At 39.3% G+C, this 21,605-nt stretch overlaps 1 protein-coding gene across 14 annotated transcripts in view; it reads left to right on the top strand.

Annotated features, from left to right (window-relative positions):
• The window catches only part of NRG1 (neuregulin 1), a 977,086-nt gene extending 959,782 nt beyond the window's left edge, over positions 1-17,304 (top strand). For 6 of the 14 annotated variants that reach the window (XM_074329680.1, XM_074329677.1, XM_074329681.1 and 3 more), the window contains 6 exons: positions 1,236-1,259; positions 6,148-6,250; positions 7,786-7,912; positions 10,288-10,418; positions 11,229-11,435; positions 14,145-17,304. In XM_074329680.1, coding sequence (XP_074185781.1) covers positions 1,236-1,259; positions 6,148-6,250; positions 7,786-7,912; positions 10,288-10,418; positions 11,229-11,435; positions 14,145-14,796 — 1,244 coding nt within the window. In that variant the 3' untranslated portion in view covers positions 14,797-17,304. Of the gene's footprint in view, positions 1-1,235; positions 1,260-6,147; positions 6,251-7,785; positions 7,913-10,287; positions 10,419-11,228; positions 11,436-13,620; positions 13,763-14,144 lie in introns of all 14 variants that reach the window. The other 8 variants (XM_074329683.1, XM_074329684.1, XM_019743178.2 and 5 more) reach the window with 3 other exon arrangements.
• The last annotated feature ends 4,301 nt before the right edge of the window (positions 17,305-21,605 follow it).

Raw genomic sequence — 21,605 nt, 5'->3', positions numbered from 1 at the left:
TGTCCTGTCGTATTTTTGGACTACCCTGGTTTCTCTCTGATCAGTGTTCAAGGGATAAAATGTAGACCTCCGAATCTCTGTTTTTATTCTGCCCCTGCCTCTCCACCACATTTGCACAAATTAGGAACTCTGAAAGAGTTCAACCTTGTGAAACTTGATTAAAAATTTTTGTTTCAAGAATGGAGTATGATTTCCAGAGGTTTTGTTCTAATTTGCCCCATTTTCCCATTTCCTCATTTGAGCCTATGCAGGTTCTGCTAGTCCTGGAATCTTGGTGGCTCTGCAGTCAGATCTGCCAGGACCAAGAGAGGGGCTGGGGGCTCCCACCTCTGCCTTCCTTTCCCCTAGCCACCCTCAGGTCTTCTAAATGCCTGGGCCTGTCGGAGCTCAGCACTGTGGAGTGATTATGAAATTGGCCTCTGTTATTTGAGGGAGTAATAAAATAAAATTAAAATGAATGAAAGACTTCAGGAATTATATCCTCCCCCCCCCTTTTTTTACAATTTTTTTTTACAAAAAAAAAAAAAAAAATTGAGTTTCCTGTACCACAAAGGAATTATATGAAAAAATAAACTGGAAACAGCTTCTGATTCCCCAATGTTCTCTCTGGTTTTGGGGGCAGAAGTGTTTGTTAAATATCCTGTAAGTGTTGGAGAAAGCTTAGGAGAAAAAGAAATAGAGGTGTTTTTTTAAATAACCAAAGCAGTAAAAAATAGTCAACCATAACTAATGGAAAATATAAATCCAACGTGATAAAATTTTCAGACCAAATTACTACCCTCTTGACTTTTATTCCTGGCTCTGCCACTGTGTGTCTTTGGGTAAAACAACAACAAAAGTTTACTTTCCTGGAACTTCTGCCTTTTAACAAGACAGGAATGAAAGAATACTAAATGCCTTTTTTTGACTATAAATAAGATACTTCTATTCCCAAGCAATGAGGGTACATAGAGGATAGTTCAGCTATACAGCTGCTCGTTCAGTACAGTCTTTTAAGGGTTAATAAAGACATACTGTGCTGGTATTTGCACACCTCTTAAAAGAGAAGTTCCCCATGTGGATGCATGGAGGCGTACCTGAGCACTGCTTAATTAACCACCAGCACTTGTCCTGTTCAATGTGCACGCACAGAGCCGTAAGAGTCATGTGTAATGTGTTTTGGAGTGCAGTGTATTGCTCTTTTCTGAAACTTTTTCCCTTTCTTTCTTTTTTTTATCAACTTTCTGCATTGGCAGAGCATCTTGGGATTGAATTTATGGGTATGGACCAATCATCATTCCTTTTAGCCTGCAGAATTTAGAGCCTATGAGCTGAAATCTTTTTCCCTTCCTTCTCTTACCTTTCAGTTCCTAACTAATTTCCTTTTTCTTTAGAAGGGGTCATACAGCTATAACAATGATGTCTCTGCCTTCAACCTATGATTAGTTTACTGAAATGTTACTGAGTGCAGCAGCTTTTAGATTCCCAAGCTTCACTTAGAGTTTAAAATCACGTTACCTGCTGCAAATTCATGTATATCCCACGTTACTTGACTCACTGATTGGATCTGGCCATGCTGTTATTTCAGAGCTGGGGTAAGTTGGAGTGGTACATAAGGCTACAGGAGGAAAACAACCACACCAGGGGCCTGAGAACCGAAGAAGCTTTAAATGCATCCCCTTAAAAAGCACACCACATGTTAGGCTGATGGGAGTTTTACATTCAATGTAAAAATCATATATTTGATATAGTAACATATGAAGTCCTTATATTGCATCACAACATTATATGAACAGACATGAATTGCTCTGTTTTCTGGAGATATTCAAGCACGACTCTGGACAATCTCGTTATCTTATGAGCAAGGAAATAGAAAACAGAAAGAAATAAGCCTGATGCTATTTTAGGTGGAAGTTCCCGTGCTAATGGAATTAAACTTGAGTCACTAAGATTACCCAGACAAGTAATCAAATAGAATTTTTCACACTGTAAACATAAAATATCTCCTATGAGCATACGAATTTGGGGCATGCTCCTTTTGAAGGCCTTCATCCTAAATAGTTGGTAGAAAAGGCCAGTCTCAGGATGAGGGGAAACCATGCCATATTCGCAGAGCCTCCATAGCCCAGGCCTCCTGCATACTGCACACAGCCCTGGAACTTGAGCATGGGCAGCAATGTCCTATTTGACAGAGTATCTGATCCCCATCCAGCTGATGTCAGTGACATGAGGCAGCAAGCGCGCCCTCCAGCTGCTGTTTCCCTTTGGCTGATAACATCACAGTCTACAAGTCTACACCTAAGGCTCTTTCCATGATTGGTGGAAAATGGGGCTCTTTCAGGCACTAGCACTGCAATAGAAACTCAATTGATTGTCCCTTCCTCCGAAAACGTCCCAAGAGGAAACTATTCATTTGATAGAAACCCCCTCATTTATATGTGGGCCTTTGTACATCGGTGAACATCTCCCAAGAATGAGAAGCACAAGAGGGCTCACCAACATCACTCTGGTGGCAGGTTGTCTACATGAACGGAGTTACCTGTTCAGGTTACTTCCCTCGGGATAAAAATTGTCCCACTTCTAAAAAGGCTTATTGGCCTTTACTGCAAGGAGGGCGATTGCTTCACCATCACCTTCCCGTTTAGCCCTAAGCGCATTTTCCCCACTTTATCACTTTAGGGTCTGACTCTAGAATTTATTATTTCTATCCTCAAACAATGAAGTAGGGAAAGGATAGTTCATATATACCACTGCTCCCTCGGTAAGATCTTAAGGGTCAGTAAAGACATACTGTGCTTGTATCTGCACGCCTCCTACAGGCAATCCTTCCAGAGGCTCCACAGTCCCAGGACTAGAGCGTTCCATCCTTCAGGAAAATCAGACCATACAAATCAATTAAAATTGAGAAATACAAGGCCTCTGTCTCTTGGCCTGGCCAAACCACACTCAAAACAAAACAAAACAAAACGTGATCTGATTCTCTTCATGGTGCCCAGCCAAGCCATAAAGTCTCAGAAGTATTTTTACTCATTAAGGCAGATCCACCAACTGGACCGAGGGCTGCTTTTTTTTTTTTCCTTTAGCACTGCCTCTAATTTACTCTGGCCTTATTGACCCTGTCACACCAGGAAAAACAATAAATAAGGGGGAATAGGGGAGAAAATTGTTTATACTATTTTCCATCGAGTATTTTTCTTCTTTTAACATATTGATATCATGGGGGGGGGGCAAGAAGGGGGTCACCTGATCTAGTAAACCATTGGAAAATCAAATCAAAATTTTGATGAGAAACATTTAATGCGTTCAGTAAATGCTGATGTGAATACGGAATCCTAACCGCACATCTGTATTCTAAGGGTCTTGGCTTTAACTGCTGGGTTTTAGCACTTTTGCTTTACCCTTTGGCCTTTATTGGGCTGCCTTTTTATTCCTGTGACTGACCTCATTGGAAAATGTCTTGCTACATAAGATACAAAGAATGGGCAAGTCATCATATACCATTTGTTCATAAGCCCAGGTCAATCTATTCGTTTATAATTAACAATAAAAGAAAAAAAATGTCAAAAAGAATCCGTAAGAGTACGGATGATGCTTTTATCCCCCTTTAGTCTTGGATAGGTCCCATTTTTGTAGCTTGCAGAAGCAGTTTCCCAGTTTTTTTCTAAAGCTAGAATGTCAGTGCTACCAAACCTTTACTGTTTTAAAAGAAGAAAAAATGGAGTAAAAGAGGACACGTAGAGCAGGGTCTTCATTTTCTTGGCAATAATACTTTCACACTCCTACTTCTTAACAAACTTGCCAGGGCCGAAGGAGCCCTGCTCTGTATCCTGGGTCCCATGAGGAAGGAACAGGGGGGGTGCCTCTGCTTCTTACATCACTTGACATCAGTGCTCAACACTGATCAGAATGTCAGGTGAAGGAGCAGGCTCTGGGCATCAGCTCACAGATTAACACACTGTAAAGTGTAATTCCCTGTCCTGTGGCTATGGGGGAGGTGAGGCAGTAGACATAAGCAGTTAGCATACAAGTATTCACATTCCACGTCCTCACTTGACTTTTGCAGCACGAAAATATGTGACACCACTCTTATGTCTCCCACTTCATTGTTTCACTGCAGTGCACCAGCTGCTTTGCTTTCTAATTGCGGCTTCCACTTGACGGCCGGCCTAGGCTAGGAGTTATGCTGTATGGGGTAACCCTTCCAACTTTGCATCCACCTTTTCTTCCTCCCCAAGCATTTCCTCTCTCTGAGTTTCTTTTATTTCTTTCTTTTTTCCTCCCTTAGTATCAGGCATGCTGTGCCAGGGACTTCAGATGGCTCCTTCACTTTTAACCTTGTTTTCCCTCGTACATGACTTCCTCCCTCTCTCCGTCATTCTGTCAGTCTGTCTGTCCTCTTGGTTTGTTTTTCCTTTCCACTCCCAATCCTTTCAGTTTGTTTTTGTCTAATCTCTTTGGCATCCTAGTCTTTTACCCACTGACTTCTGTTCTCCTTCTCCTGTTAACCTGTTTCCCCGAAAATAAGACCTAGCTGGGCCATCAGCGCTAATGAGTCTTTTGGAGCAAAAATTAATATAAGACCTGGTATTCTATTATGTAAGACCCTGTCTTATGTTATAGTAAAATAAGACCCAGTCTTATATTAATTTTTGCTCCAAAAGATGCATTAGAACTGATTGTCTGGCTAGGTCTTATTTTCGGGGAAACACGGTAATAATCAGTGCTATATTAATTTGATTTGACAGTGTTTCTGACCTGTTAACTGGAGTTTGATTACCATTGGGCTTGGCTTGTAGGAAATGTTTTGTTTAATAATAAGGTTTACTGTATCATAGAAATTAAAACGCACTTTTTCATTTCAAGAAAACTTCCTGAAAATCATCTTCTCTCAACAGAGAAAAAAGGTGTGGTTACTGAGACTGAAAATGTAAACCTAAAATGTTCCATAAGGCCCCATGTTGATGTCTAGATAAGAGACCTTAATTTGTATAAGAGTCCCCAGTTCTTGACCAGCATGTTAATCAGACTATCAAGTATAGCTTACATTGCTTACTATGCACTGGTTGAATTCTCTTTTGCGGTGAACTTGAGACTATCTTCTAATAAGTGTGATTAGACTGATTGGAAGCTCAGCTCCTAAGGGATCAGGTTCACCATTAAATCAGCCAGTTTTGTTAAGAAACACACCTACCATAGTATAGTCAAGTTATCCCCACAAAAAAACTGATTTTCAAATATAAAGACTTCCATGAATAAGAGACTGGCTGCATTTGGGGTGCAGTAGTACCTTTAGTTCGAAGTTCTAAGTGTCACACTTCCATAGTGTAACCCACATCAACTAATTTTCCATGTTGGTCAATGCAGGAATATATAATCTATTTCACATCATGCATTATTTGTGCTAGTGGTTCCCTTATACAGATAAATGAGGTCTCTAAGTAGAATTGGTGAAGTCATAATTGTCCTCCAAAGGACAAACCTTCACCTTGACCCAGGAATATCCTACCCATCATATTGGGTTTTCTCTGATACAGTGCCTTGCTACTCCATACCGTGTGCTTATGTTCACGTTTTATTGTGAAATCATACGAATTCTGCTCTAATTTTATTGCTAACTACAAGTCAAGCTCATATTTGCAAATGTATTTGAGTATATATTTTTAAGTTAATGATGGCTCTTTGTAAAGACCACCGGAATATCAAATAGCTGGGATATCGAAAGAGGCTGGGGATGGGGGGAGAAAGGAGGAGAGGCGGGCCCCAGTGGTGCCAATCCCAGCTACTTTTCTTGGCATTGATTCCTGTTGTCTTTGCAAGAGATGTTTGCAAGAGATTTTTTTAAAACTAAAATTACTGTTATAACCAAATAGTAATTTTATAATCAATGTTGATTATTTGCCAGTTTAATGCATATATATCTATAGTTTATCATTAATTTTATAGCATAGTATTTTTTTAATTGTAAATGGCCCAGCTGCCTTTGCTGTTTATACTTAAATTGCAGTGCAGAGTATGCTGTCCCTTAAGTCTGTCTGCAAAAGTGATGAATTGTCACGTATGTATTTTCTTGTGAACATGGACAATGCCATGCAGCAGGCCAACTGTTCAGTTGTAAGTCCCAGCGCACCTCAGGGACCTTTGGTGACCTCTGCTCTTCTCCCTTTGCAGAAGCGGAAGAGCTGTACCAGAAGCGAGTGCTGACAATCACGGGCATCTGCATCGCCCTGCTGGTGGTCGGCATCATGTGTGTGGTGGCCTACTGCAAAACCAAGTAAACCGCTACTCCCTGCCTCCCCTCCTAGGCACACACACAGCACAGCCAGCCAGGACTTGCCAGAAACCCACCTCCACAGCTCAGTCTTGAAAACACAGTAGGGGGCAGGGTGACTTTCCCTCGTATTGTTTCTGCCCATTAATCCATGGTGAAGACCTTTCCTAATCACATTAGAAAGCTTTGCCTATTTGTGAAAATGCTTAGGAGACTTCTGATAAATGACCACAGCCCTGTGACTGGAGAAAGGGTTGGGAACGTGTGCGTGAGAATGTGGGTGCATGCACCACACCCGGAGAGGAGAGTGGTAGGTGCCAAAGGTGTGCTTGTCATATCACTGCTGAGGACACGTCCAGTTTGCACTAATGCTTAGAACATAAGGGAAACACTTGGTGGTGCTTGAAATGCAATTTTCTGAACATTTTACTAATTATTTTCAATTCCATTTAATTAAGTTTACAGTTCCAATGCTCTCAAAGTATGAGATACAAAAGGAATCTCATGGGAGGAAAATCAAGCAAAACTTGCTTTGAGAGAACAAAAAGGAAAACGTTAAAACAGATTTGTGTTCACTATGTTTGGTCCTTTAAACTAAGTCCATTTTAACAAATACAATTATTTTGTGACAAGAATTCCCTCCACTTTTTTCCTGACATATAACGTCTACTTCAAGTCTGAAATAATATTAACAGTTTTGTTTTGTTGCTTCATCACATAAACTCTCTTGCCAAAACTAGCCATGGGAATATTATTATGATCTGAATGTTGCAGTGAGGAACAAAGACAATATGCTTGTATGCCATAAAATCAAGGGTATAGATGATGTTTTCTTAATACCTCAGGATTCAGTGTGTTCCCAGAATTGAATAAGTTATAGAAGATAGCCTTCATAGAGTCTACCTTATGAGTTTTATTAGGTCCAATCTCAATATTTTAATATTTATTACCTACTTATAGAAAAAAAGTGTTACTAGAGTAGGATCATGTTATAATTGTGCCAAAATCCACTGGAAAAATACGTACATATCTTCCCTCATGTACAATGTTATACATGCACAGACACTATGTATAATGCACAGATTCGAAACTAACCGTGTTTTCTTAAGAGACACACAGGCAAAATTATAAATGAAATCAGCTTTATCAATTGCACAGCACAAATTGTTACCTAAGACAAATGACCATTTGTAAGACTTGGGCAAAGATGAATTAATTAGGAAAGTTGGGGTTTTGGCCAAATATCCACTTGATTTATCTTGTCTTCTCCGTTTTGTTTTTGTTATTTTTTTCTTATCTCTCAGCAGTCCGGTTAAACTTGTATAAGAATCCCATCCAGCTTCTCAAATCTATTTGCTAATAATGTGTGGTTCCACATCTGCCCATAGGCAGATTCTGAGATGAAATAGCACACTCTCCTTTTGCCTTACCTCACCACCAGTCCACTGCCTGAGTTATGTGTTGATAGATTAAAGAATTGACTGTACTAAGAAATGTAAATAATAGAAAAAAATAAATGCTCCCTTTTTCTGCTGCAGGAAACAGCGGAAAAAGCTTCATGACCGGCTTCGACAGAGTCTTCGGTCTGAACGAAACAACATGGTGAACATAGCGAACGGGCCTCACCACCCTAACCCACCTGCCGAGAATGTCCAGCTGGTGAATGTATGTTAACTCTGGCCAATGGAAAAGCTGAGCATCTCTCCTCTGTTCAGGCACCTTGAAGTTTGTTTTCTAAAGCTCTTAGGCTCTTAGCTGTTGCCATTAATCTCCATGGCTTCCAGGAATCCAAGGTTTCTCCAGGAGAAAATAATGGGAACATTTTTTAAAGTGGATTTGGTTACTGTAAAACCAGCACATTTCCTCTTCTAAAGTGTTCATTAAGGGTTTGGAATAATAACATTGGGTTTGTTCTGCAGGGAGGCCATAACTGGAAGAAAAGAAAAGAAAAACAGAAAGAAAAAAATAATAAAACGAATGAGACAAGGATCAGAAGGAAATGTTTTATTTTTATAATTTGGAAATGAAGGCTACTCCAGTCTGTAACTTATTAGTACTGATAACTGAGCTAAGGGCTGTAGAGTGATTTTTATTAGAGGCATTTCACAGTGCCTCATGATTTGCTGATTTTGATTTACAAAGGAAGAAATTAGGGCATGGAAAGGTCAAGGGACTTATCAAACCTGCTTCTCAGCAGAACTGGAAGAACATAATGCTTTTTTATTCCCTGACTCTTTCTACATGATGTCAAACCCTCCAGATGAAATATAGCCTTATTCATTCGTATATTTTGCTTAAAACTTACCAAATACAAGCTTTTAAATATAACTAAGTCATAGAATATTAGATTCTGGAGAGTCTTTAGATGTCATCTTCTAAACTTCCCCTTTTATTGATAACGGTCAGGGTCGGACTCAGTTTTCCTGGCTTTTTAAGTATTACTCTTCCTATTTCACCATAATTCACCTTGTTTTCTTCATTTCTCTCTGATGTTTGGCTTTATAGTAGTGCAAAACTTGAAGATTATATTGCACTACTATTTTCTATCCAATGGAAAAAGGTAGCAAATAAATCATAGACCCAAGTTCAGAGGTGGTAGTTACTAAACCACCAGCAAGTCTGGTAGCAAAGACCTTCAGGAGACTGTTAGAGTAAGTGCTGATGTATTAACATACTTTGCTGCTTTCCTCCCCCTACCAGTGTTCATTAGAATGTTCTGCACAGTTGATAAATGCATCCACTAGAGACACACCTATAATCTGTCACTGTGAATGCTGTAATATTTAGGAGGCAGAATGCCTGCCTGGATTCCAATTATGGCTCTAGCTGTGTGACTTTGGACTTTAACCTTCTAAACCTTATTTGTTTATTATGAAAACAGGCCTAAAAATAATACCTACTTCAAAAAGTTCTTGTGAGAATAAGAGAATTATACAAAACACTTAGCCCAGTGGCATTTAGTGAGTCTTCAATAATTGTTGAATATTACTTTCATTAGATTCACTGGGCTTACATTGCCTTCCAAGGAATAAGAGTGAAATGGTACAGAGACTAGAAATAGCCCATTATGTATGACATCGACACCTTTTCCTTAAAGCAAGCTAGCTGTATGTTCCAGAAAGATCCACATCGAATAACCTTTCCAGTCAGAGAAACAGCTAGAATTTCAAGCATAATTCAAGTTGTATATTTTTTGGGTTTCCATGAATACGTCAGGTTCTTTTAGAGTCCACAGCCCAGGAGATTATAAAGTGCCCTATTTCATCTAAGAATATTCCTTTCCATGCCTTTTCCTCTGATTTAACTCAATTTGGTGTAAATACTAACAGCATTTAAAACACAACTTCAGAATGTGCCTCTCTCACAGAGAGAGGGCAAACAGCCACTGTGATTTAGTGATGAAAACAAAGTGGAATCTACTTGCAGTGTATATAGCGCATTATATGCTTTGTCAAGATATATGACCCTGGCAACTACTGTAAATCTTTCCACTCTCTCACATAGCCTTGTTAGTCTTACCACTGATAACAAGTTAAAATTTTCAGTGGTATCTTTGGGCAACGTGGCTACTAGAGAATTGAAAGAGAAAGGTAGATCTAAAATAATAGAGATTTGAAAAACAATACTACTGATTTGACATTTGAAGAAAGACAAACCGTTTCCATGCTTTGTTTCACTCAAATATCCGTTAGTCTTCTTTCACTTGCAACAAACATGCCCAAATTGGATCCTGGGCAGATATTTGTACTGAATTCTAGTCATGTTATCAACTGGAAACAAAATAGAAAAAAATAGGTCTGTTTCTGATAATGTGGAGTAGTGATTGTAGGACCTACGCTGTTTGCACATCCAAAGAGTAATTCATTAACTCCATTCATCACATCTAAAGGCCACAGTAACCAGGATAGGAATTGCCATCTGGTCATTGGAGAAATGGAATTTATTAGGAAGCATGTGGCCTAGAATAAATTTTTCGTGTGTGACAATGTTAGTGTTTTGATTTACATGAATCTTCAAATTGTGTCTCTTTGTTTATCCAGCAATACGTATCTAAAAATGTCATCTCTAGTGAACATATTGTTGAGAGAGAAGTGGAGACATCTTTTTCCACCAGTCACTATACCTCGACAACTCATCATTCCACTACTGTCACCCAGACTCCTAGTCACAGGTATGAGAATAAAACAATTGCATGGCATTTCTCCAAGAATGAATTTTTGCACATTCCTTTTGTGATCACTGCCTAAGAAAGGGACAGGAGACACTTATGGAGCAACGAAGGATAGTTAAATATATGGTTTGGGACAAACAGCCTTTGGATATCAGCTGGCTCTGCCACTTAGTTGCTGTTTAAATTTGAGCATTAAGTTTTTCATCACCAAATAAGGGAAAATAACACTTACCTCAAAGATTGTTGTTTCCTATTCTAGAGATTGTCTTTACTCATGCCTGACCACTTACTGAATTGCTACAGTAGCAAGAGTCAGTCTTAGAGGCTATATAATACTGAGAAGTTGACTTCTTCCAATGATTGAATTGCCCTGGGAAAAGCACATGAGAAATTGGTTAAATAGCTGAACCCTAAATTCTCAAGTCCCCCGGTGATCAGTATCTGAGTGCATGTTACCAAGGGCAACACGAGACTTCCAATGTTGCTCATAGGAGAAGTGTTTTTCCTTAACCTAAGCCACTCAAGAACAGAATGATTATAAGAATACATAGTACATAGTGACGTTTGATAAAATGCATGTTGAATGAGTGAACAAATAAGTCAACTGGATCCTTACAAAACCAATCTAAATCAAGATCCTTTCTATAGCAAATATCACTATAGCAATTCTATTCTGATACAAGTTATGTCATAGTGAACTACTGATGCAGCAATAATTTGAAATATATGTCAGGTCACTTTCTTTCATTTCCATTTTTACATATAATTTTAAAAATATGTATCTCTTTGTCTCTCACATTTCCCCTCTAGCTGGAGCAATGGACACACTGAAAGCATCATTTCGGAAAGCCACTCTGTCATCATGATGTCATCAGTAGAAAACAGTAGGCACAGCAGCCCAACTGGGGGCCCAAGAGGACGTCTTAATGGCATGGGAGGCCCTCGAGAATGTAACAGCTTCCTCAGGCATGCCAGAGAAACCCCTGACTCCTACCGAGACTCTCCTCATAGTGAAAGGTAAAACCGAAGGGCAAAGCTACTGCAGAGGAGAAAGAACCCCAGTAAGAGAATCCCCATGAGCACCTGCGGTCTCACCTAAGGAAATCTACTCTAATGAGAATAAGGCACAACAGTTGCCTGTTCTAGGAATGCTCCTAGTTGATGAAGCCACCTTTTTGTCTGACTGAACTCATTTCTTCTGAGCTTCTCACGTCGTCCCAGTGGCTGACAGGCAACAGACTCTTAAAGAGCTCAAGTGATTTGATGTGGAAGGTGCAGCAAACTTGGAGTTCCTAGCTCTGACCTTAGGCTCAGACCCACTCGGGATCTGTTTCCTCAGTTGTAACTTTAGAGAGATGGCACCAATGATTGATAAGGACCCTTCTATAATTCCAGTTTGCCAGATAGCCAAACTCTGGTCCAGCCGACCTCATGTTCTCGTGTGCTAACTCTCTCTTACCTTCCAGACTCAGTTAAATCAAATCAAGGGCTATGTCACTGCTGACTGTCATGGGGGACCAACTGCTTGTGTTCCACCATAGAGTATCCCTTTTATGAAATTCCAAGAAGGGATGAATAAATAAATCTTTTGTATGCTGCATCTGGCAGTCTTCACAGGTGGTTTTTCAAAACAAATACTGCCTTTGATATGGCCCTTTATTTCAGAATGTTTTGGCTTTCTTCTGTGGATATTGGATTGGGGTTGGGGGAGTTACAGCAAAGGTAAAATTTATAAATAACAGAGAGAAGTAAACTGAAAGAGACACTTAATTGGAATACTGAATTCATAGGTTCTCTTTATCCATTTTTACCTAAACTGGGAGAGAGTTATACCCAACCAGCATTTCTAGCACATCAGTAAGCTGTTGTTTATTTTCAAATCCAGTGGGGTTTGCTTGTTTACTTTATTGTCGTCTCAGTCTAATCTTCGCCCACTTTGTTAAAAGGTTTATATAATGTAGAATCCATACTTATTTGGTATTTACATATAGAGATAATTTTGATAGACTCTTTCCACTCATGGACTGGGAAGTACTTACAATAAAAGATGACAGTTCTGGGCTGTCAGATCATATACAGTCTGTTAATCAGTTCTTCAAGGACCTTTATATGAAATACTCCCAAATCGTATTTCAGAGCTTTGTTGAATTAAAGGTTGCTTTGTTAATCAATGAAAAGGTAGGCATGGTCCAAAACCAGTTTAAAACATTACCTTAAATTCATATAATTATATCTTTATGTATTAAGAAAATCTATCTGTCCTAATTCAATCTTTTTGAAACCTAAAAAAAAGAGGTTAGGGATAAATTCTTTCTTCATCGCTACATGTGATATGTATTTTTAAAGACTGACATTTCCTTACTGTGGTAGGCTTCCTTGTATATCCCAGATATTCTCTAGGACTGCAAAATACACCATGACCTAGAGATCGTGGAGAGAAAAGGTGAATCACCTGTATCTGTTTATTGAATTTGGATTAATATTTCTCCGAGAACTTAATTTAAGCATCTCCAAAGCAAAAAATGTGAAAACTTGAATCCCAAATATTTTTAATCCAGACACTTTCCCACTTTAGACACAGCCAGATCTCACATCCATGTAACTCTGAATCATGGCTGACAAGCAGGAACGTGAATAGGTTCCTGTTAACTAATGTTCAGATGATGGTATCCTGTGTCATCACAGGTCATGTCAAATTAGATTCTGCAAATGTCAGTGTGAAGCAATGAATCATTTAGTGTTATGCATTGGTACCATTTTTTATCAAAAGCTGAGAAATGTGACTTTGAATAAACCACATCTTCTTCAGTGCCAAGTCAGGTCTTCTTACTCTGGGGGAAGAAAGCATGATCTGGTAAAAACAATGCACTCAAGGTCTCGACAATGAGATTCACTGAGCATTATCAGACATAATATGACATAAGGTAACATGGTACAGCTAACTCTTGAGCAGTCACTAAAATAAGTCAAAAGTTGATGCAACCATTAAGTTTTGGAAGAAAGGTAGACCACAGATTGAACATACTACCAAGCCAATATAAGGTTCTCTCGTGCTTACCTTTCAATGTCTTGGTCACTGGGATGGATAGTTGCAAACCGAATGTTAAGAAGTAGCATTTTGTGGAAAAATTTAAAGCACGCAAATGTGTTACACTGTTATCAGGAATAAATCTAAGTTACTATGCTCTTTTTTTTTCATAAGACATAACCTTATAGCTGAGCTAAGGAGAAACAAGGCACACAGATCCAAATGCATGCAGATCCAGCTCTCAGCAACTCATCTTAGATCTTCTTCCATTCCCCATTTGGGCTTCATTCTCTAAGACCCTTTGGCCTTTAGGAAGGTATAGTATTTAAGTAATACTTCTTTCCCTTCCAAATCCCTGAGCCTTGGTCCTTATAAATTGACAGGGTTCCAGGAGCTAGTACCCTCGTGTCTTGACTCACGTTTTTATTTAAAATCATGATGAGATTGAAAGTCTAAAAGGTTCGATGAGTTAGGCGATTTAGCTGGTCTGTGCATGTACTCCTGTGAGGAAACTCTTGGCTTCATAATTTTAGATTCCAAGGGTGCTGAATGTCCTAGCGTAAAAAGCAAGACATATGCAATAAATAGAAATTCTTTGTTCTCTGATTATATGATACCGTGAACTCTGTCCCCTTCCCCTCCCTGCTCTTTGCCTCTTATTCCAGCACACTTATGCGGGGTATTCTGTGCTCACACAGGTATGTATCAGCAATGACCACCCCGGCTCGTATGTCACCTGTAGATTTCCACACGCCAAGCTCCCCCAAATCGCCCCCTTCGGAAATGTCTCCACCTGTGTCCAGCACGACGGTGTCCATGCCCTCCATGGCAGTCAGCCCTTTTGTGGAAGAAGAGAGACCTCTGCTTCTGGTCACACCACCAAGACTGCGGGAGAAGTATGACCACCACTCTCAGCAATTCAACTCCTTCCACCACAACCCCGCGCATGAGAGCAACAGCCTGCCCCCTAGCCCCTTGCGGATAGTGGAGGACGAGGAGTATGAGACGACCCAGGAGTATGAGCCAGCTCAAGAGCCTGTTAAGAAACTCACCAACAGCCGGCGGGCCAAAAGAACCAAGCCCAATGGCCACAGTGCCAACAGGTTGGAAATGGACAGCAACACAAGCGCTGCGAGCAGTAACTCAGAGAGTGAAACAGAAGATGAAAGAGTAGGGGAAGATACACCTTTCCTGGGCATACAGAACCCCCTGGCAGCCAGTCTTGAGGCAGCACCTGCCTTCCGCTTGGCTGACAACAGGACTAACCCAGCAGGCCGCTTCTCTACACAGGAAGATGTGCAGACCAGGCTGTCTAGTGTAATCGCTAACCAAGACCCTATCGCTGTATAAAACCTAAATAAACACATAGATTCACCTGTAAAACTTTATTTTATATAATAAAGTATTCCACCTTAAATTAAACAATTTATTTTATTTTAGCAGTTCTGCAAATAGAAAACAGGAAAAAAAAAACTTTTATAAATTAAATATATGTATGTAAAAATGTGTTATGTGCCATATGTAGCAATTTTTTACAGTATTTCAAAACGAGAAAGATATCAATGGTGCCTTTATGTTATGTTATGTCGAGAGCAAGTTTTGTACTGTTGCCGTGATTGCTTTTCCACAGTATTTCAGCAAAGCCTCCCATACATTCAGTTCTTGCTGGCTTCTCGTGCATTGCATTATGATGTTGACTGGACGTATGATTTGCAAAACTTGCAACTGTTCCTCTGTTTGCTTACAGTAGCACCTAACCAGTACATCTTGTAATGGCACATCCATCCAAATACTGTTCTCTTTTGTACGACGTTTTCTTTTGCTTTCAGTATATGAAATGAGTTGTGTCTACTCTGCCAGCCAAAGGTTTGCTTCACTGGGCTCTGAGATAATAGTAGATCCAACAGCATGCTACTGTTAATTACAGCAGGAAACTGCACTAAGTAATGTTAAATATTAGGAAGAAAGTAATATTGTGATTTAAAAAAAAACTATATTATTAATCAGAAGACAGCTTGCTCTCACTACAAGGAGCTACCATTTACTTTATTTCCATTTATTTTTATTGACAAAAAGCAACAGTTTGGGGGGTAGCATAGAAAACGGGTTCTGGCTGCTAACAGGGTAAATCCAACACCTTTTAAGAGGACTCAATTTCACTTTCTTTCTGGGGGGATGACACAGCAGCTCATCTAGTTGAAGATCAAACCATGGCTGGAAAAGGTGCAATCATTCTTGACTTGTGTTTTTCACTGATTTTGGAGCTAGTGATTGGTTGTGTCTTCTCAGCTCACAACAGACATGCTATGGCACAAAAACCCCAGCTTAAACAGCACACTCAGCAATTCGTCTGAAATACTTCTAGAGTGAAATGTGCCTGCTGTACATAGCGGTGACTTATCAGCGTCGGGAAATAGAGTGTCTAGAAGGAGTGAATGTATAGAAGACACAGGTGAAGAGCAGCTATGTGACCTGGTTGCAGTTTTAAACAGTTTTGTTGACAACTCCTTTCTCCTCATCATCTGTCTCTTGTTTTTCAATGTTGCTTTGATTAGGTCATAACTATGCATGAACATTTTTGTCAGGAATGGCCAATGTGCATGTGATTTGTGATTAGTAAGAACCTTCCACGAGTGATGATTCATCAAGAAATGTCAATAGTATTGGAAAGATTGCACCTTTCCTTGCAGAAATGACCCCCTCCTATGTACTGACCTCTCAACTTGCAGGCTGTATCACCCATTTTCTCCCCTTTTCGCTTTACTGTCTTAAAATTAAGAGGACTAAGATGGGTCTAAACTTTGCATGTTCTCTTGTCATTGTAAATCCAAGGAAGGCCTATAGGTATTAACATTTGAAATAACTGCTACTTCAGGAAAATAAGAGATTTTTTTTTTTTTAATTGCTGGCCCCATTTCATGCCCTCCCTGATATCTGTCACATCAGGCCAGAGCTTTACTTGGGTTTCAAGTGGCCTTCTAGGAGCCATGGGACAAAATGGGAAACAGATTAGCAGAGGGTTCACAATACCAAGCATGAAGTCAATGAATATAAATGCTTCTTGTTTGCAGGTGAACTATACCTATTCCTTCACCAAATCTCTATGTTAATGTTAAAGGGAAGACATAACATGCAAGTAGGTCTTAGAAGGAAAATGGAGGCTGGGCACGAGGCCTACACTTAAACTCCTATGTGTTTCTGCAGCCCACAGAGATAGGCCTGTCTGCAGGTCCTGAAGTGACTGAGTATTTGGCATCCCAAGCCGCCCTTCATAGTGCACAGACCACTTTCTCTGTGTTCAGTGTTGTCCTCCTTTGCCTGATCACCTGCACTGAGGGCCGCGTCAGGCTGCATGGGTTGTGCTGATTTCCCAGTCCTGTAGAAATGAGTAAGCTCATGGCAGGGCCAAGAAGACAGGCAACCTAAGAGTTTCTCTACATTGCTCTAATATTGCCTTTGAAGAGCTTGAGTCATTCTTAGACTATTTCAATGAAGAAATTCCTATCATTAATTGAAACTCTAAAATTTCTGTTTCAAATCCTTCAAGCTCTGGAGTATTCTAATGTCCCATTCTGGAGTATTTCGGGAATAAATAAAATCTGTTGAGAGGAATGACCATTTTCCTCAGTATGAAAATTGCTGTAAATTTTCAGATTGCCAAAATATGTGAAAACTTAGGATGAGAGGGAATTTTATTTTCAACTTGACTCTGGTCACTCACAGAGGTGGCATTAGTTGGAATAGCGTTTCCATCTGTAGAACAAGAGCTCCCTTTAACAAGAAAGGACAGCTGATTCCTTGGGGCTACATGCTGTCGCCACCAGATTTGTGTTCACAGGAACATCTCTGTGATGTTTAATTGCCTCATGCTTTCTACAAAACAGCACTCTACCTGGGTGTACGTGAAAGTGTTCCAAACTCCAACATGTTGTATCTTCCTTGTTTAAGTGGGACTGTCTTGGTATTGGTGGGATTTATCCAGGATAACTTCCTCAGTCACTATTCTTTTTTTTTTTTTTTTTTTTTTTTAATTGACCTGAGGTTGAAAGGTGCATGGCTCACACTGGTGAAAATAAGGAGGGCCTGATTTTATCATTCAATACTGGCTTCATTCCACCAGTCATAGAGATTTCTATCTACAAAGACCCATGAAACACTGCAGAGAAATGCAGACAAAAGGAAATGGCCACATATCACAAGTTCTATTATAGTATATTATTTTGTAAATACACATTGTACATTACTTGAATGTTTTCCTAAATCATTTACTGTCTTTATGAGTTAATGTCAGATTTTTTTACTCCCTCAACTGACTGTGTAACAATTGTAAATAACATAATGTCCTTTATTATTTATATTTAAGCATCTAACATAGAGTTGTTTTCCTATAAGTTTAAGATAAATGTCAAAAATATATGTTTTTTTTTTGTTTTACTTTGCTTTAAAATTATGTATCTTTTTCTTTTTCTTTTTTTTTAAAGAATAATTTATTGTTCAGGAGAAAGAATGTATATGTAATTGAAACTATTTGAAGAATGCACATTTGAAGGCCGTGAGGTACTGATAAACTAAAGAATTTATTACCCAAAATACTAAGCAATAAGTAATTGTGATTTATTTAAAGTTTTGTTCATTTTCCATGAAAGACGTACTGCAATAAAAAATGCTACTCTGTGGAGAACTGGAGTGTTGCTCAACAGACTAATGTCTCAGTCTGTTAGACCAGCACCTTTCATGTTCCTGTGACAGTTGTGCTAATTTAGGAATGTGTTCGAAGGACACCATCCTCATCTTGTCTGTCTGTTGCTTTTGCCACACCGCCTGTTCCCGAGTCATTTTCTGCCTATTGATTCTGCTCACCACTGTATTCTGTGTCGAAGGGGCCACAGCCAAGCACCATGATGTCTCACCCCCAGCACGTGCGCACACACACGTTAATATATCAGAGAGGACATTTTAGGACGTGATTGCCTAAATCCTGGTTATTAACATGTTCTGCAGTGACAGCAAGAAACTTCTTTAGACTAAGGGAAATGTCAGTGTGGTAACCCCATGCAGTCATAAAAGGAAAACCTGTTATCATCCAAATACGATGGTCACCGAGCATAAAAGGCAGCGATCAGAACCTGGCCATACTGAGCTTTCCTATAGCTTCAGGAAACTGATTTTCCATCAGGTTCCTAACTGATAGATTCACAGTTTGAAGAGAAGATAAGATTAAGTTGGATGCATTCCCCTCATTCTACCAATAAATTAAAATACATGTCCATCTTCTTGCTCAGGGAAGGGCCTATGCATGAGAAATTTCTCACATTCTAAGACTTAGTCATAGAAATGGGGATATTACCTTTCTTACTGAAATTAGCCTACACAAAAGCCATATTTTAACAAATAGATATTTGCATGGGTGGCACTTTTTATATATGTCAAGTATTTTAAACATTATTCCAAATAAGGACTTCTGGAGTGTATGAAATAGAGGTCAGCGATCCTTTGGGGTACACATTGGCCTCCTTTGGAGTCTGAGGGTATCCCTGGGGCTTCCCATCAATATCGACTTCCAGACATATACATGATTCCTATTACCTAGTAATAGCTCCACTAGTGTCATCTCCAAAAGAGTCTGGATGTCTAGGAAATTCAAATAGTGAGCTTTGTGCTAGTTTTACTATTATTGAATTTTTAAAACTATTCAGAAACCTCATATTTGTGTCAACTGAGGTTTACTTACACACACACACACACGCACGCACACACACACACTCACACTCTCACACACAGATTCTGAACATACACTAACTTGAAGCCACCACATTCTTTTACTTGTTCAATCTAGCGAAGCAGGCATTCAGCAAATCAAGGATTGTACAAAATATTTAAAAATTAAAGATGAAGACACTTTCCTATGTCTTTGAGTTTAAGCTGATGCTTTGTCCATCCCCTGAATTAAAAACTACAAGTAGCTGTCTTAGTAATTTAGGTTAAAATTGGGTACCTGAGATATATTGGTATTTGAGGCAGAAGCATGTGTGGTGGAGGGTGATAGGGAGAGTGAAGATTCACCAATAGCCAAATGAAATATCTGGATAATTAGTACAATTCTCCATTCACTTCAACCATTGTAGACTCTTGAATGTCACACCCAGGCCAGCTCTGCAGACTAGCAAACAATCTGTCATTCCAACCTAATGTCCTCCCCATCATTAGATTTCTTTGCTCTCTGTCCTGATGATGAATGACAAAAGCACTTGCCAGGCTTTTGGTTTGAGACAGTTCTGAAATCTAGAGATTTAGTCTGCTGGGGGGACTGGAAATTTTTGATGATCTCATGTGAATCATGTTGCATTCTATCTCTGGCTTGCCCTCTCTAAAATGGATGAAATAAAATAAATTTATGGAAACTATTACTCCAAACGATTAATTTGGTAGGAAATAGAAATGCTTTCAGTTTGTGAGAGAGAGAGAACCATCCTGCTGCTACAAGAAGCATCAGTATTCCTAACCTTTTAGGCTGTTGTTGGACAAAGTAGTCGGGCCCAATCCTGAGTGGACATTTGGATTCCTGTTGACATCCCAAGACTACAATTGTTGGACCTCTCGGGTGGGCTGTCTGTTTTGAACTTCAGTGAGCTCCAAAATATCACCCATGAGGGAGATAGGAAGAGGATTTTGTTACTAGGGGAAAAACTATAATGATCTACCTGATCCTTTTAAAAGCAGAGTAGGAAAGGGAGATCAGTAATTCCTAAAGAGGAAAAAGAATGGGGTAATAGTTCCACCCAGGATCTTTTTCTAACCCTTCCCCTTCAAATAGACTTATTCAGACAGAATTTGATGGGGGAAACAACATTCCTTCCCACCCCACCGCATGCCAATGAGACTAGAGAACTATTTGTAGATGTAAACATCGTTAATACCTTATGTATAGGTTTGTTTATATGCAGAGAAATAACCTGTTAAATATAAATAACATTTTATAATGTTTTATGGCTTAAAACATCCTTTATCTCTTTTTTATTCTCTTCACCTCATGGGATGTTGATATGATAAATGATGAAGAAAATTCAGTCTCAGGGAGGTTAAATATCTTTGCTAAAGCTACAAATCTAGTGAGTTGCAGAGATCATACCGGTACCCAGGTTTTCTGACTACAACTCATACTTCTGTTGGCTACACTCCTCCCAGCCCCCTGACCGAAGTACAAGTTCAAACTGTCAGCCTTTCATTATATGTACAGTACAAGTTACATCCCAAACCAGGTCTCTATTTGAAAGACTGTGAGTCCCTCTGGCTTCAGTTTAGCGTTACTCTAGAACCCAATTTGCTTGACTTAGTGACTCTATGTATAGTTTCCTAAATATAGCTTGTTAAGGAAATGAAGTATAGCCATGGGAATGAGTTCACAATTTCCATACATAGGTAGCAACCTGTAGTGAAAAAAGGAGGGGTTTTGTGGTCAAAGCACTGTACTCAACACTCAGCAACTTTGTGAATTTGGACAATTTACACCTCCAAGTTTATTTCCTGATCTCTAACATGGCAATCCAACTGACTTTACAAGGCTGTGGGGTGGTGAGGATTCAATTGGAGCACATGTAAGGAAGCCAGAGAATGTCCACCCCATAAGTGAGTATTTAAATGCTACCTTCCATTTGACTTTTCCCCTCCGGGTTCTTAAGTTTGGGACCCTAAGTTTCTCAGTTCCAAATGACACACTCCACATTGCACAAACTGATCAAAACAGATCAGATAAACATATTTTATTGTTTCTCCAACCTAATAAGCAAATATTTGGCAACAAGCAAATTCCTTTTTAGTAACACTATACGTTGAGCAGCATAATCACTAAACAGCTCTAAAGTTGCAGCATAAGTAAATTCTTCATGTATTTTGTTTGCTTCTTGTGTAGCCACACTGTTTTACATGAAGTCTCTAATTTTTAATGGCTTATTCTATTAATGTTTCATCATAACTTCACAGAAATTTACTGAAACAGAACTCTTTGTAGAGCTTTTCTTTTTAAAAATTTGTATTAAATTTATCGGGGTGACAATGGTTAGTAAAATTATATAGGTTTCCAATTATGTTCTATAATACATCACACCACCCAGAGTCAGGTCTCCTTTTGTAGTTTTCATAATCCCACCTTCAAACTTCAT

The sequence above is a fragment of the Rhinolophus sinicus genome, linkage group LG04 (assembly GCF_036562045.2).
Source record: "Rhinolophus sinicus isolate RSC01 linkage group LG04, ASM3656204v1, whole genome shotgun sequence".
In the NCBI taxonomy this organism is placed as follows: Eukaryota; Metazoa; Chordata; class Mammalia; order Chiroptera; family Rhinolophidae; genus Rhinolophus; species Rhinolophus sinicus.
Note: the sequence above shows the minus strand (reverse complement) of the source record. Positions and strands in the feature narration are given on the sequence as shown.